This window comes from Sturnira hondurensis, unplaced genomic scaffold (assembly GCF_014824575.4).
Source record: "Sturnira hondurensis isolate 20B ecotype Veracruz unplaced genomic scaffold, ASM1482457v3 Scaffold0010812, whole genome shotgun sequence".
In the NCBI taxonomy this organism is placed as follows: domain Eukaryota; kingdom Metazoa; phylum Chordata; class Mammalia; order Chiroptera; family Phyllostomidae; genus Sturnira; species Sturnira hondurensis.
This window is the reverse complement of record NW_028083443.1, coordinates 370,114-385,508: the sequence shown is the minus strand read 5'-3', so window position 1 is coordinate 385,508 and position 15,395 is coordinate 370,114. Positions and strand designations below refer to the sequence as shown.

General features: G+C 39.8%; 1 protein-coding gene across 4 annotated transcripts in view; it reads left to right on the top strand.

Annotated features, from left to right (window-relative positions):
* TBC1D4 (TBC1 domain family member 4) overlaps positions 1–15,395 on the top strand; it is a 176,232-nt gene that overhangs the window by 143,225 nt on the left and 17,612 nt on the right. For 2 of the 4 annotated variants that reach the window (XM_037059343.1, XM_037059344.1), the window contains 4 exons: positions 5,155–5,315; positions 7,597–7,806; positions 11,244–11,402; positions 14,584–14,742. In XM_037059343.1, coding sequence (XP_036915238.1) covers positions 5,155–5,315; positions 7,597–7,806; positions 11,244–11,402; positions 14,584–14,742 — 689 coding nt within the window. The other 2 variants (XM_037059345.1, XM_037059346.1) reach the window with 2 other exon arrangements.

The following is a 15,395-nucleotide window of genomic DNA, read 5'->3' as shown; positions in this document are numbered from 1 at the left end:
GTTGAAATCAAGGACTTAGATACACTGTCATTGCACCTGGTGCGATTCTGAGTTAAATTGTACTATATGTCCTGTGGGGAAAAAAATAAGTTTCATCACTGTGTTGTTCTATGCAGCTTTTCTTGGGGGCATTCGCAGAGAGGAAGCTTCTTCAGGTTTCTGTTAAATAGTTGCTGTTACATCAGTGAAGTTCTGTTTATATCCTGAGCTGTAATACATTGTGGTCTAGCTATGGACTTAGCATGTAGTCATGTCTTTGGACTTTGTGAAGCTGGTAGTGTTTGGTTGAGTGCCTGGGGTTGAAGGACGGGGGGCAGTCTGCTGCTCAGCGGAACGATGCCTTCACAAAACTGATCCTGCCTGAGGGTTTACTTCTATGAAAAGTGTATCTAGGTTGCCCTCGTGGGAAATAAGGCATGATGACATCCGTCTTCAAAATTGAGTCCCTGTGAGTGGTCACTAAAATGCCCTCATTCTGTCCAGTGTCCAGTAGATTAATTGTTATCAAAGCAGGCAAGTATGCATTTCAAATTTTGTCCACTAAGAAGCACAGTGTTAATTTAATAGTTGATGCAGTGAAGGCTATAACTGCTTGGTCAAGGATATGTTGTTAAAAAGTTAACTTGAAGCTCCATGGGAGGGGTGGTTCATGTCATATCCATAGCTTTTGATCAAGGCTGTGTCCAGAAGGACTTGGAAATGCCTCGCAGCCCACATCGTGATTCACACATTGTATTTTCTCTCCTTGTGAACCCTCATTTTGTTCACAGGTTGTGGTTCTTGATTGGTTGGTGACTAGCGATAGGAAGAATATGTAGAGTACACCCATACAAAGACAGGTGGGAGTTCTCCACATTGTGCTTCCCTCCTAGGTATTCATTTTTATTTTATTTTATTTTTTTAAAAAGGTTTTATTTATTTATGTATCTTTAGAGGGGAAGGAGAGAGAGAGAGAGAAACATCAATGTATGGTTGCCTTTTGTGCATCCCCTGCTGGGAGTTGGCCTGCAGGGAACCAGCCTGCAACCCAGGCATGTGCCCTGACTGGGAATCGAACCGCAATCCTCTGGTTCGCAGGCCTGTGCTCAATCCACTGAGCTACACCAGCCAGGGCTCATTTTTAATTTAATAGATTTAAATAGAGGTAACACTGGTGCAGAACACTTTTACTGAGTATGTTTCTTGGGAAGCAGTTTTGCTTTATAAGGCACATGCTGATATCCCAAAATACAGAAGAAGAAAAATAATTATATGGAAAAATAAGGGAATAGATTTGATTTGTTTTGTTATTTCAAAAACATAAAGATAATTAATATATGTATATTCTACCATATTAGTGCATTTTTGATTTGATCTTCCTATCAAATCAAAAAAGGGTCTTTACTTGGAATGCAGTGATTTCAAGAGCAAAGAAAAGGAAGTAAAGCATTTACATAAATGAACACCTAATGATATTCTGAAACTATTTCTCAGCTGAAATAACTGACATTATTACATTAAAAAATATGAAATGAGAAGTCCTGACAGAAAGACTTACTGCTAATTAGAGACCGATTTTTTTTCACCAGCAACGTAGGGCATCTTGGGAGTCCTGGCACCTTTGTTTTTGAGGTTCTGTAGAGCTTTTCCGAACTGACGCGAAGAGTGTATTGTCACGGTTCACTGCCCTACTTATGGGTCTGGGCTGTGGACGGCCTGGGTTTGAGTTCTGGCTCTTCCCCTTACTGTCTATGGGACTGTGGCGAATTACTTAGCTACTTTCTGCCTCGATTTTCTCACTAAAATGGGAATAGTAATAACACCATCCCCGTAAAGTGCTGTGAGGATGAAATGAGTGTGTACCTGTAGAACGCGCAGAACAATGCCTGGCACATAGTATGTGCTTTTTGGACTAGCTTAATTATTGCTGTAGTAAATACCACGTGTGTTGTTTTATTTTTATTTCCATTCAAAACGTGGTCATTGTACTTGGCTATCTGCTAAATTTAATCAAAGGGGAAGTCAACATGAACACTAGTGTTGTAGTTACAAAAACAACCAAAAGATATAATAGTAACAGAACCCCATGTTTTTTCACCTCCTCCTGTGTCGATTTCAAGGTGGAATATGAGAATTTTCGTGCACCATCTTTCACATGGTTTTGATTCTTGAGATTACTACCTTAAGAAGGTCAGATTGCTGACTAGATGCAAATCAGAAGTTAAACTACTATAAGTTGCATGCGCGCCAACTATTGAAACACTTATCAGGAGGCCCCTTGGCTTCTGAGTACATACATGTCTTCTCGCAGCTTTGGCCTTATCTCCGCCACCAAACTGCTTTTTCAGGATGTCGTTTTTTACTGCAAGATAAAGGTCAATGGTCTGTTCTGTAAGTTTTTCCTTTCAGTATATTATTATCTTATATTTTGACTGCTAATTTTTGGCTTATTACTTGCCATTACATTCCAGATATAGGAGGACAATGGGTCAGTTGGCATTTTGTTTGAATTACAGGGTCTAAAGTTGTAGACCTTATGAAACTTTCACACAGGTGAGGCTAGTGGGAGGGTGCTTTGTGTCCTTGTTTTAGAACATGTCCCCCCAAAGTTTATGTTTTACAGGCAGTAGGAAAGGTGACATAGGTACTCGTTGGTCTTATTTTTAGTACTTTCTAAACACTTGATACATTATTAGCAGTGAATCAGAAGATGATTTTTAAAAGATGGTTTATTCCCAGCATTAAAATATAAAAGTTTCAGAGTCTTTTGGATTGGTTTACTCTAGTATTCTTTATATAGGAGCTACTAAGAGGTTAAGAGAAACTCACCTTGTGAGGCATCGACGTGGGTGCTTTTACATTCATTTTATTCAGCTTTCCAGGTTCAACTTATAAATGAGATGCTTTGATGCAGGACAGGAGCAGCACTTACTTGGGGAAAAGATGCCGTGTGTTGTTTACTCACGCTGTTTTCATTGTCGACAGAGACCAGTGCCATCACTGGTTTAGTCTGTACTTTTGGGAAACAGAACTTTTTGCCAGAAAGACTTAAAAGTCGTGACTTCCATCAAAGGGTTTTAAGAAGGCTGACCTTTTATTTATTCCTGTCATGTTAGCCTAGCCAAGAGTATTTTTTGTCCATTTTAATAACCTTCTGAGTTAATGTTTCATAGGGTTTTACAGGATTAACTTACTCAATGGATGTGTGTTGAGTGCATACTGTTACTTGCTCTCACCACTCGAGGAGCTGGAAATGTGCCCATGAACTGGGCATTTAGCAGATAATTGCCAGGGAGGGAGTGTTGCTAAATGAAAGTGTTTGTCAGGATGTGACTATTGTGTACAGAACGATTGAATCACAGTTTCTAAAAGAGTAATACTTGAATTAATACTTCCCAAAGTGGAAGTAAAGATGAGCAGATTTATTCACTATTTCAGGGAGTTTTGAATCATGGACACATATTAGGGTTGTAATTTTATCCAGGATATACAACAAAGGGGGTCTGACTATGTTAGATGGATGTCTTAGCCATTTTCTAAAATATCATGATACATCCTGACAGTTACTGTCTATGTAGCAGCTCGAAGGGATGGCTTTTTCTTAATGTTTTTTTTTGTTGTTGTTCAAGTATAGTTGTCTCCATTTCCCCCCTACCTCTCACCCTTGATCCTACCACTGTTGTCTTTGTCCATGTGTCCTTTATACACGTTCCTTGAGGACGCTTCCCCCTTTCCCTCCCAGTATCCCTCCCACTCCCCCCCCCCGCCCGTTACTGTCAGTGTATTCTTTATTTCCATGTCTCTAGTTGTATTTTGCTCACTTGTTAGTTTTGTTGATTAGGTTCCACTTATAGGTGAGATCATATGGTATATGTCTTTCACGGCCTGGTTTATTTCACCTAGCATAATTACCTAATCCAGAAATAGTATCTACAGGAAGATAGATCGAGATTAGAAATCACTGGATTTCCTGATATGTGCATACCTAAAGTAAATAAAAATACGGCAGGCGGGTACTGGATTGCTCTCCTGACTAGGGCTTGCCTCAGCACTACCGCGTTCCTCTGACTACCTCAGTGGGCTTGTGGCCCGCCCGTCAAGCTGTTTCATTTCTGACTTACGATCTGATATTTGACGCCATCAAAATTTCGGCACCTTTACTTACTGGTATCACCACTTGTAAACATGGGCATCTTCATCATTTTCTCAGGAAAGCCCAGAGACCTTGAAACTGAACAAAGTAAAATACTGCCACCGCTAACAGCAACAATCACTGCAAGGTATTTCCAGCTACTAACAGAACTGGTCTCAGAAGTCAGTTTGAGTCAGAATGACCTTTTGTTGCACATGGGCCTAGTATAACTGACAGTGATCTTTGCTAGAAAATGACATTTTTAGGGCAGACCAGCATTTCCACATGTTTGTTTCAAAACCAGTGACGTAGAAAGACGTGACATCCCCAACCCCCACAAAGTTGGGGGAGGTGATTCTGAACTTGAGTAAGTTAGGGAATTTTTGTACGCTGTTTCCCTCTTGGAGAGTGGCAATGCATGCCAGCATATTATAGTCTCTGTGAAAGCCCTACTATGAAGAATATGTTTAATATTTTTAAGTTTTATGTATCCAATCTTATTTGACCGTAGGTTTTTTTTAAACACGTGCCCTAACAAGATCCCAAAGTTGACCACTCTGCCTTTTTCAGGTTACTTTCTGCCACAATCCAGCTGTTGGTGGCTGGCAAGTTGGAGACAGACCCTAACAGTCACAGGCCATTAGAAGTATCCATATTAGCCTATTCTATAAGAACTATGAGAAGAGCTCTTTGTGACCCATTTATGGAATATTTACATTGTTGAGAGTGTACTCTTATTTTGAAATTTTGACAAAAGCATGAGTCCCTCACTTCATTAACCTTTGCTTGTCTGCATATGTGCTTCTATTCCTTACATTAGGACTTAAAAGGTGGGCTATATGGAATGAGTAGAAACAGGTGAGCTTCTCGCAACTGGGCTGTGGCCTGGGTGACCAGTGTGCCTGCTGACACATTGCTCCATGTTCTTGTGGCTTTTGCTTGCCCGGGATGGGACTTGTGAATGGCTTATGCTTCTGTATTGTTGCAAAGAACCACATTATGCAGCAGTTCTTACAAGGTATATGTTTATTTACTTTCTGCAGCGATGGAGAGGGGAGAAAAAGGACCTCGTCAACGTGCAGCAATGATTCGCTGAGTGCAGGCGGCACCCCAGTCACCCCTCGTCGAGTCTCCTGGCGGCAGCGCATCTTCCTCAGGGTTGCCTCTCCCATGAACAGATCTCCCTCAGCCATGCAGCAGCAGGGTCTGTGTAGTGGTTCATGAGTATGAATCGCTCCTCACTAGCATCACAGACTGGGGAGGGGACTGCAGTGGGCTGTGCACAAGGGGGTGCATGGATTACAGTGGGGAAGTGATGTCTTCTTCTGTATCTGATGCTTCTCCGATATGAGTAGAACATAGTAGACATTCAGTAAGTACTTGTTGAATGAATGAATGAATGAGTAAACAAGTTTCCCAAACCAGGAACTATGATAGTGCTAGAAAAGCAGGTAGTTTTTTAAACTTTGTTTTTCTTGAAATTTTAAAAATTTATTGGGGTAACCTTGGTCAGTAAAGCCATGCAGGTTTCGGGTGCACAGCTGTATAACATATCGTGTGTACACTGCCTCGTGCGGTCGCTACCCAAAGTTAAGTGTCTTTCCACCTCCTTGCATCCCTCCTTTGCCCCCTTCCCCCTCCCCTCCCCCTTCCCCTCTGGCAGTCACCATACTGTTATATGCGTCTCTGCGCTTTTCCTCCCTTACTCTCCCTCCACCTTCATCCCCCAGCCCCACAACCCCCTCCCCTCTGAGAGCTGTCTGTATGTTCTAGTCAATTACAGTTGACATTCAGCCTAGTCATAGACCTTTTTATTCTCAGAAGAACAATACACTCTCTTTTAAGAGTTGCACATGAAACAGAGTGACATAACAATGTTGGACGATAAAGAAAAGGGTACAGATACACTAGGCAAACATCAAGCAGCAAAGAGGGCTTGGCAGCTCCCTTCAGTGCTGGGCCTGTTAGAAATTAAAGCAAAAGCATGCAGAGGGCCGAAGTGACTGTGACAATCAACCAAAGGATGGAACAACAATGAGAACACACATAAGTATGCAGACCTGAAAGCTAGAAAAATAACAGAATTTTTGGCAGAAATAAATGAATCAGTAGCTCTTGTGGGAGATTTTGCTATGTTCCTCCCTGAAAATTAAATATAGAGGAATTAAATAACAGATAAAAATTGAGAAATAAAATTAAACAAGGCTAATCTACCTAGATTACCTTGCTACCTAGAGAGAAAATTCATTTTTAGCACACAGGGAGCAGTCATAAAAATTAACTATGTACTTGGCAACAAAGATTTCTTAAAAAATTCCAGACAGTCACAATCACTTATACTATATTCTCTGATCACAGGGCAAATTTCACAAAAGAAAGAAAAATGAAGGAATAAAAGAAAGGAAGGAATCCACCATTAGAGGAAAACCGAGTATTTTATGCAGCTGGAAACTGAAAACTACTGGAAAGTAGAAGGGAGAAGATGTCACCAGAGGCCTGCATATCCAGACTGAGTGATATTTAGAGGGCATTTCTAAAATTAAGAAAGCCAAAACTCAAATGTACTAAATAGTCAACTCAAGAAGCTAAAACAGGAACAACAGAGTAAAAAATTTTTTTAATTATTTACTAAGAAATAAGGGTAAAGATGGAGGTCAATTAATAAATTAAAAAAACAAGAAAACAACATTACTAAAAATAAAATGAACTGATCAGGAAAAGCTTCACGGAAAAGTTAGATATTTGTTTAAACTCATTGTTGAGATGAGTATGTTTCAGAAAGAGGAACTAGCAAAGCTCTATAGAGTCCTGGAAGGGAATTTCATAGGCCAGAGAGTCGTGAGCAATGAAGCACTGGGAGCAAGAGGATGGGAGACTGAGACGAGGCTGGGAAGGTTGCTTGAGGCCAAAGTCTGAAGGGGTCTATCTGCTGTCCCCAGGGGTTTGGACTTAGTTCTTTGGGGTATAAGCAACCATGGAAATGTTTTAAGAGACACGATCAAGTGTGTTAATGTGTCAAAGAAAAATGGCAAGAGTACAAAAGATGACCTGGAACAGAGGGAGAAAACACCCTCCGGGAATTGGGTAAGAGTGTGTCGCAGGGGGAGTGAAGGGGGCCGCAGAGCCAAGACACGCCCAGAGCGGCGCAGAACTGACGCAGGTCAATTGCAGAAGTGTTAAGACGCTGGGGAAAGGCCAGTTCATTTTGGAGCACCTGTCTCATAGGTCACTTCGTGCAGAAAGGAGAAGTGGTGAGATTGGGGACACTTTCATTTCGTGGCGAGAGGGAAATCTGGAAGGGGAATTCAGTCGAGTGAGTTTCCTTAAACCCTGAGTTCCAGAAAGGAGCAGTTCCTCGGAGAGTTGGTTTGGAGCAGAGCTGTGAAAGCGGCCTGCAGGAGGATGAGAGCGCGCCGGACCCGGAGAACGTTTCTGTAGTCTGGGTTACTGCTGCGGGATGCCTCTTACTGTCTTCTTCTCCGCAGATGGACTGGACAGGAATGAGCTGCTGCCGCTGTCCCCTCTGGCTCCCACCATGGAAGAGGAACCGCTGGTTGTATTTGTGTCTGGGGACGATGACCCAGAAAAAGTTGAAAAAAGAAAAAAATCGGAAGAACTGAGGAGTTTATGGAGAAAAGCTATACACCAGCAAATTTTGTTGCTTCGAATGGAGAAAGAGAACCAGAAACTTGAAGGTTAGCCATTCAAACAGGGCCAAGTGATAATGCTACTGTAATTTAAGGTTGTAGGTTAGAAGTGTCCTTTTGCCCTGCAAACTCACACGCATATTTGGACTGCATACACACTCTTACTAGACTATCTGCTGATAATTGTTTATTTGTTTTGTGAGGTAGTTATAACATGGGGAAGTAGCTTAAGATACTTGCATTTTAGTTTGCTAGATTTAAAACATCAGGCACCCTTACGGTATATTTGGATGTTAGTGTAGATAAAATGGTAACACAGTGACAGGTATTTGATATGACTGGAATATCATTGTGCCTTAATTTAAAAAACCCTTAAACATAAAAAAGCAAATTCTGTTCTTGTCGAATATGATTTTCAACTTGGAGTCTAATTGGTTTTATAATAGGATAAATTGACTATTTCAAATAAATTGTATCTAAATCAACTGTGTAATTAATTACATGTTATCAAATCAAAGTTTGTATTTTTTACTGCTTTATACATTTTCTATTTAAAAGATCATATTCAAATCATTAAATTTATAATTGGATGATTTATAATAGCTATTGTGCTATTTGTAATGTTTTATTGCTAAGCTTATGAATACCAAATGCTTTAGAATGTGTTTTCCAAACTTTGAAGTATTAATGTTATTTACCCCAGCACTGATAGACTCATGCACAAGGAGATGTATAGTCAGTGCCAATGTGTATTAATGCCATTATTTTTGGCTAATCACTTAACATAAACGAGCCTTGACTTTGACATTTGTAAAATGAAAGGTTCAGCTTGAGTGGGCCCTTTGACTTTTCAGAGTCTTGGAAACTGTGCAGTCTGCGTTTGTCCCTGAGTTGCCTTTATTGTGCTCTCTTCTGAAAAGTTTTAAATACAGGTGTTAACATTCCTATGTTCATTCCTCTTACTATAGCTGTTATTCAGTTCAGTTTTTAATTTCAACAATATTTAGTTTGCCAGTGCAGTTTATTTTATTGTTATTTTTGTAGCAGAATAAGAAACTATAAGTACTATAAGTACTATAATTTTTCATATTCCTAGGAAATAAATATTTTCTTTAAAACAAATATGCAATTAGTTGCTGTTGGCAATAGCAAGTGCCCACTTGAATGTCCACAGATTTTTTAAAGGGATTGAATTTACAGGGTGGGGTAAAAGTAGATTCAGTTCTTTGTGGATAAAACAATGCAATAATTAATAAATTATTATACAAGAATAAACTCTGTGTTTCACATACTCGCGACTGTAAATCTACTTTTGCCCCACCCTGTACATTTTTAAGCAGTTGGTTACATCTTGAATTAACTCATAGATAGAAGAAAAGGTTGTAAAGAGGATGATTGTTATTCCTTTAGAACATTTATAACATGAAGTTATATTTCATGAACATTTTGGGAATATGTATAAGTAGAATTTTACCTTAAATTTCAAAGGATTGTTTTAGTACCATAGACTATTCAAATTGGAAATGGTCTTAAGAGATTGTTAATTGCCATTCTTCATTCTGCTGCTGAGTTGGTGATTGGCTTGGGAGGGGTAAGGAATTAGCCCAAAGTCACATTGATATCCTGTCAGACAAGTAGTAAGACCCAGGTTTACTTCTCACGGTTCTTGGGCTTTTCCCTGTATGCCACAGCTTTTTCTCAGCTATGTGTGTGTTAATACAGAGAAATGGGATGTTTTAATGCAAACGACTGTGTATTTTTAAGGTCAGTTGTACTATGTAAATGAACAAAATAAGAAAGGAGGTGACATTTAGAATATATTATAGAAACCTTTATCAACTTTATATATACTTCTGTACTTCTGTAACAAAGACAAAAATAGTTTTGCTTATTACTGGTCTAGACGGTGGATAATCATTTCTTCTTGGTGCTGTATTCTTGCTTAGTTAACCAGTTGAAGGCAGAGGTTAACTGTTCTTACTTAGCAGTTTATCCTCACGGCCTACAGCTGGCACATGAGAGGTGCTTTTCATTCATTCATTTATTTATTTAATCCTCACCCAAGGATATGTTTATTGATCTTAGAGAGAGAGGGAGGGGAGACAGACAGATAGACAGACAGACATTGCTGTGAGAGAAACACTGATGTGAGAAACATATATCCATTGCCTCCCATACATGCCCTGACTGGGGAATCAAACCCACACAATCTAGGTATGAGCCCTAACTGGGGATTGAACCTGCAACCTTTTCGTGTATGGGATGATGTTCCAACCAGTGAGGCACTTGGTCAGGTCTTTATTATTATTGTACATGAAAAACGGTTTAGAGAGGGACGAAAAGAAAATCTGAAGATATATTATGCTCTGTTCATTGTGAAAAAACTATTAGTGAAGTTAAATGTAGAATTATATTTATTATTAGGTTGAATGAACTCCTTTTGTTTGATTATCGTAGAGAAATATAAAGCAAGTATTGAAGCAAAGATAAATTATATTAGAGAGCCATCTAGTGGTATCCAGGAGGAATATTTTTGTAGTGCAATTTATTTTTTGATTATGTCTGGACTTTTAAGTAGAAATTTTTACAGCTCTGCTTGAATTACAGTGCATTATAAGATATTTAAACTTTTTGGAAAGGTTTCAAACAAACTAAGAATAATACTCATTTTGCTGTTGTTTTTGTGCTGTCGAGGACTTTGGATGCATGATAAAGATTTGTGTTGCAGAAGGTAAGGTGGTCGAGTCCTGTAGGCTTGAATGAGTACAGATTACTGTGAGAGACTCCTGTTCAATGTGGTACTAGTGAAAGAGAAAGATATATAGTTACATGATTCTCCTCTTGCTTCCTTTTGAAATCAAATAAAGACCAAGTCAAGGTAGTAGTTACTTTTATAGGCATTTCTTTTCATGAGTCTTGGGCTTTTATTTTGAACCACGAAATGAAAGAGAATTTTGCACTATTTAAAGACTAGAAGTAGTGACAATTTCAGTAACATGCATTTTCCTTTTTCAGATTATTAGAACTGAACACAGGAACAGATAACCCAGTATTGCTAAGGGCACAGTTGCCAATTCTGGAAATAGTTATAAGAATATATCAGGTTATTATGGTCAGGTATTTTGGAGTCAAGGTTAGCGTGAGGCATTGTTTCCTCATGTATGTCAAATGTAAAATACTAACTAACACTAATGGTGTTTGAAGTGATGCAAACCAGCATGTCTGAGGCATCACATTTATCAAAAAGTTGAAATTTGTAGCACAGCAAATGGGGTCTGTTTTTATGTTCAGTATGAAATGACTCTAAGGGTGAGAACCTTTTATGTATGCTCAATTTTTAAAAAAGTTTTCGTTTTGAGAAAATGGTGGCGGTTGACCCCTAAAATGGGGGTCATTTGTGGTAGTTTTACAAATACAATAAAATGTTTAAAATACTATGTTTTAAAAACGCATTGGCCTTACATGAAAGCTCTTGTTTTTCTCAGCAAGCAGAGATGAACTCCATGCCAGAAAAGCTAAACTGGACTATGAAGAAGTTGGTGTGTGTCAGAAGGAGGTCGTAATAACCTGGGACAAGAAGTTACTGAACTGCAGAGGAAAAATCAGATGCGACATGGAAGACATTCACGCTTCTCTTAAAGAAGGTATTCCGGAACATCTCAATCGTGTCTTAGAGAAGCTACAGAGATTCTTTTGGTTTGTGCATCTCGGGCATATGTTTGCCTTTGTGCTTTACCTGTAAGAAAAGGGAAGTAATTGTATCTGCCACCAGCCAGAGACTCAGTTGGTAAGCGGGGTGCTAATGGAGAGGCTGTGCCCGAGGAGATCGCAAGCCCCTTTTCTGCATACTTCCCTGCCCCCTTCGACCAGCTGTTCTCAGTGCTGTGTTTGCCAGGGAAGGAGTGGATTCATTGGCACAGATCTGTGATCACAGCCGTGAAAATAATTCATGAGTCACAAACTTGACTCATGCACATCATTTGGTCAGAAGAGTTCATTTACACACATGCAAACATGTATATGTGTATGTATAGTCACTTACATGTATGTACCTACCTATACAAAATTATATTCTTATTAATCAATTCATCAGTTTTCCTTTCATCTATTTATTTCTGTATTTATTTTGGAAGAATTACTTTTATTTAACCATTATATTGCACTGTTGTTCTGTCATATAAAACGACTGATATTTAAACATCTTAAATTTAAAATTAAAACTAACATGTGAATACTTTAGGTGCATTTCTGTGACCCAGGTTACATACATGGAGAATCTCCGCGGCCTGCATAAACTGGGTGTCAAATAAAAATAAAACATACCCAAAGAAAAGTGATAATGAATCTCATTTTAAAAGCTTATGGTAATGTGTGAAACTGTTGCCTGAATTTAAATTAAGATTACTTTTATAAGATGCTACATTTACAAGCCTAATATATTGGTATTTTTCCTCGAAGATAGGAAATCCCGAGGATTTTCACCGAATGCCTTATTTGGGAGACAAAGCAGTGGTTTCTAGAATGTGTGTGAGATGCATGACTTTTAAAGATGCTCTAGGGATGCTCATCTTCCGGTTTCTAACAGGATACAGTTACAACTTCCGAGCATTGTGCCCAAGGCTCTCCATAGTCTCTTCTTCACCTTTCTGACCTCACTTTCTGCCACTTGCTACCTTGTAGCATGCGCCCCAGAGTGACTGTGCGTCCCTGTGTGTCCCAGGCTCTTTCTTGCATGGAAGTCTGCAGCCTCCCTACACCCCTTCCTTTCCATGCTACCTGCTCCCCTTTCCCATCTCCCTCTCTCTCCATCCCATCTCCTTCTCACTGCTCCTTCCCACCCCCCTCAGGGCATCCCCACATTCCTCCTCCGGAAGGGATTGCTGCCCACCCTTTCCTCCTCACAAATCAATGCCTGTCCCTCTCCTACACCAAAAGGAATTAGTTTTGTTTTATTGTTTCTTCTTGTGATTCTTTCCCTTTAATTGTGGTTATCATAATTTATAATTGTGTGTTTATGTATATATTTGTTTAGTATTTTTCTTACCCCACTCCTCTATGCCTAGCATCTAAAACAGAGTCTTGCACAACTTATTTGCTGAGTGGATGAATGGTTGGATGGATGAATGAATGAATGAATGAATGGGAGTAATTTTTCTGAGAGTTGCTATCTTCATCTCTTATGGATGAAATACCCTCAGTGCCATGCCCTGTACTCACTGCTCAATAAATATTTGTGTAACTGAAGTGAATGACTTTCTGTAAAACTGTTATTGGGCGGATAATACAACACGTCTACTCCCAGCATCAGTGATTCATTTAATAAGCTCATGGAAATTACCCTCGGACATTTTACATGAGACCACTCATTCATTCATTCAACAGATGTTTGGAGAGCAAGATGCATTTTTGGAGTTCATCATACAAAGATGGAAGTGTGCTCATTGTTCTCAAGGAGCTTACCAGGGAGGTGGGGAAAATAAACAAGCACACAGTGTAGAGCTAACTGTGACCCAGTATGGCATTGTGATGAGCAGAGCAAGAGTCACATAGCATGTACGGGGGGGGTGATCACTCCTAGAAATGTCAGGGAGACCAGCAGAAGGATGGCATTCTGTCTCCTCCATAAAAGACAAACAGAAGTGCACTAGGCATTCAAGCAGGGGAGCTTGGACTTCCCTAAGGCAACAGTGAGAAACTGGGGCTGTGAAAGTCACCTAAAGCTTCTTATGCTTAGTGCATAGCAGGGAGCAGGAGGTAATTGAACTGAAAAGGGCGGTTTGGAGGTCTGGACGGCCTTACAAATCTTTCCGGAGAGCCTGAGTTACATCTTTTGGACAGGAATACTTTTAGTTTATACACACTGTGGCCTTGCAGTTCAAAAAAGATTATTGCCATTAAACCTTCCTTTGACCAGCTGGAACTCAGGAACTTACTACAGATCTAGGCTGTCTGAGTTGAAAAAACTTAGTGAAATGAAATGAGCTGCTCTGCAAAGAATTGAATTCTGTCCCTCCCCGTGTTACTTCCCAGTCTTTGGCAGACAAAGCCCGGGTTTTAGCATACTTTGAATTGCTTGTGGTGCCCTTTGGTTCTCCAGCATAATGGGGTTAATGTTTCATTATGTAGGCTAGGTATTGTCTTCTTAAAGACTAAAGATTGTCCCGTAGCACTCCCGTTATACCTTCATATCATATTTCTCATTTTTATTATTTCATTCTTCTCTGATCACACAAGAATGGTATTTAATTCTCTTTTACAAAATTACTTGCTTACGACAAATATTTAGAAGTCATAACATGAAGATTTGCATTTGTTACTAGCTTCAAATGAAACAAAAGGTGATCACAGGAAGTATATAATACATTTCAGGACTTCAGAGTTCGGCCTCTGAAACCAGATTTCTGGAGATCTAATTCTAAACTGCCACTTGCTAGCTGTGTGAATCTGGGCAAGTTATTTAGCCTCTTTCTGCCTCAGCCTCACCAGCCTCATCTACAAAGTAGGGATAACAGCAGTTACCTCTTTCATTGGGTTGTTTTCTGAGCACATTTACCTGCTTAGTAGTGAGGAACCTTCAATACATATTGCATTGGGTGCTCACTCGGTGTTGACTGATGGTGTTAATATCACCATTATTATCATGGTTATTGGAGGGTTTTCTTTGGCAAGATACCAGCAGCTACAGGATTAAACCTGTCAGAATGTGCTGTTGGGGCACTCAGCACACTGCAGCGGCCTGTTTTCAAGCATTTCCTAGTTTGCCAGCTGTGGGTTAGCAACTTCACTCCAGAGGTCAAGACTTTGCTTTTTTATCTTTGATCCTAGGTGTTCCCAAAAGTCGGCGAGGAGAAGTCTGGCAGTTCTTAGCTTCACAATATCGACTAAGGCACAGATTGCCTACTAAGCAGCAACCTCCTGACATATCCTATAAAGAACTTCTGAAGCAGCTCACAGCTCAGCAGCATGCGATTCTCGTGGATTTAGGTATGTTTGTCCCATTGATTATTGTTTGGAATAAGTAAACAGTAGGTTCATTTGTTGCAGTGTTTGTGTGTTTGTTGGTGTCGAGAAAGAGGATCTGTTGGCCTGTGTACTGACTCTGTCCTTTCTGGAGGGCCAGCTGGCCTTTTTTGTCTAGTCGAAGATACTGTAAATGCCTGAGCGTGAAATGAAGTTTTTGTCCCCAAACTTGCCCTGTGAAGAGGGAGTTATCTTATATGTTAATCATGATAAAGGCTGTATTATCAGATCCTTTCAGTGCCTGTGTTTTAAAGAACTGAGTTTTGTTTGCGGTAGACAGTTCTCTCAATCAACGCTGATTTTGAAATAGGTTAGAATTGTTTAAAAGGACTACTAAATTTTTTTAAGCAAAGGTCTCTCGGTATACCTGGACATACGAGTGAAAACAGTCCTTTGAATATAATTTTAAGAAGCAGTATAGTAGGTGGCTATGTTGTGGAAATTGTGTGTACAGCCCCACGGGGTGACAGGAAGATCACCTGTTGTGTGTGATGCTGTGTGAGTGGGTGATGGTGACGTGGGGGAGGATTGCCCACTTGTACTGCATCACACCTCTATCTTTGGAAATGCTGAATTTCAGATAACTTCAGAAAGGAAAGACACTGTGATTTAAAAAA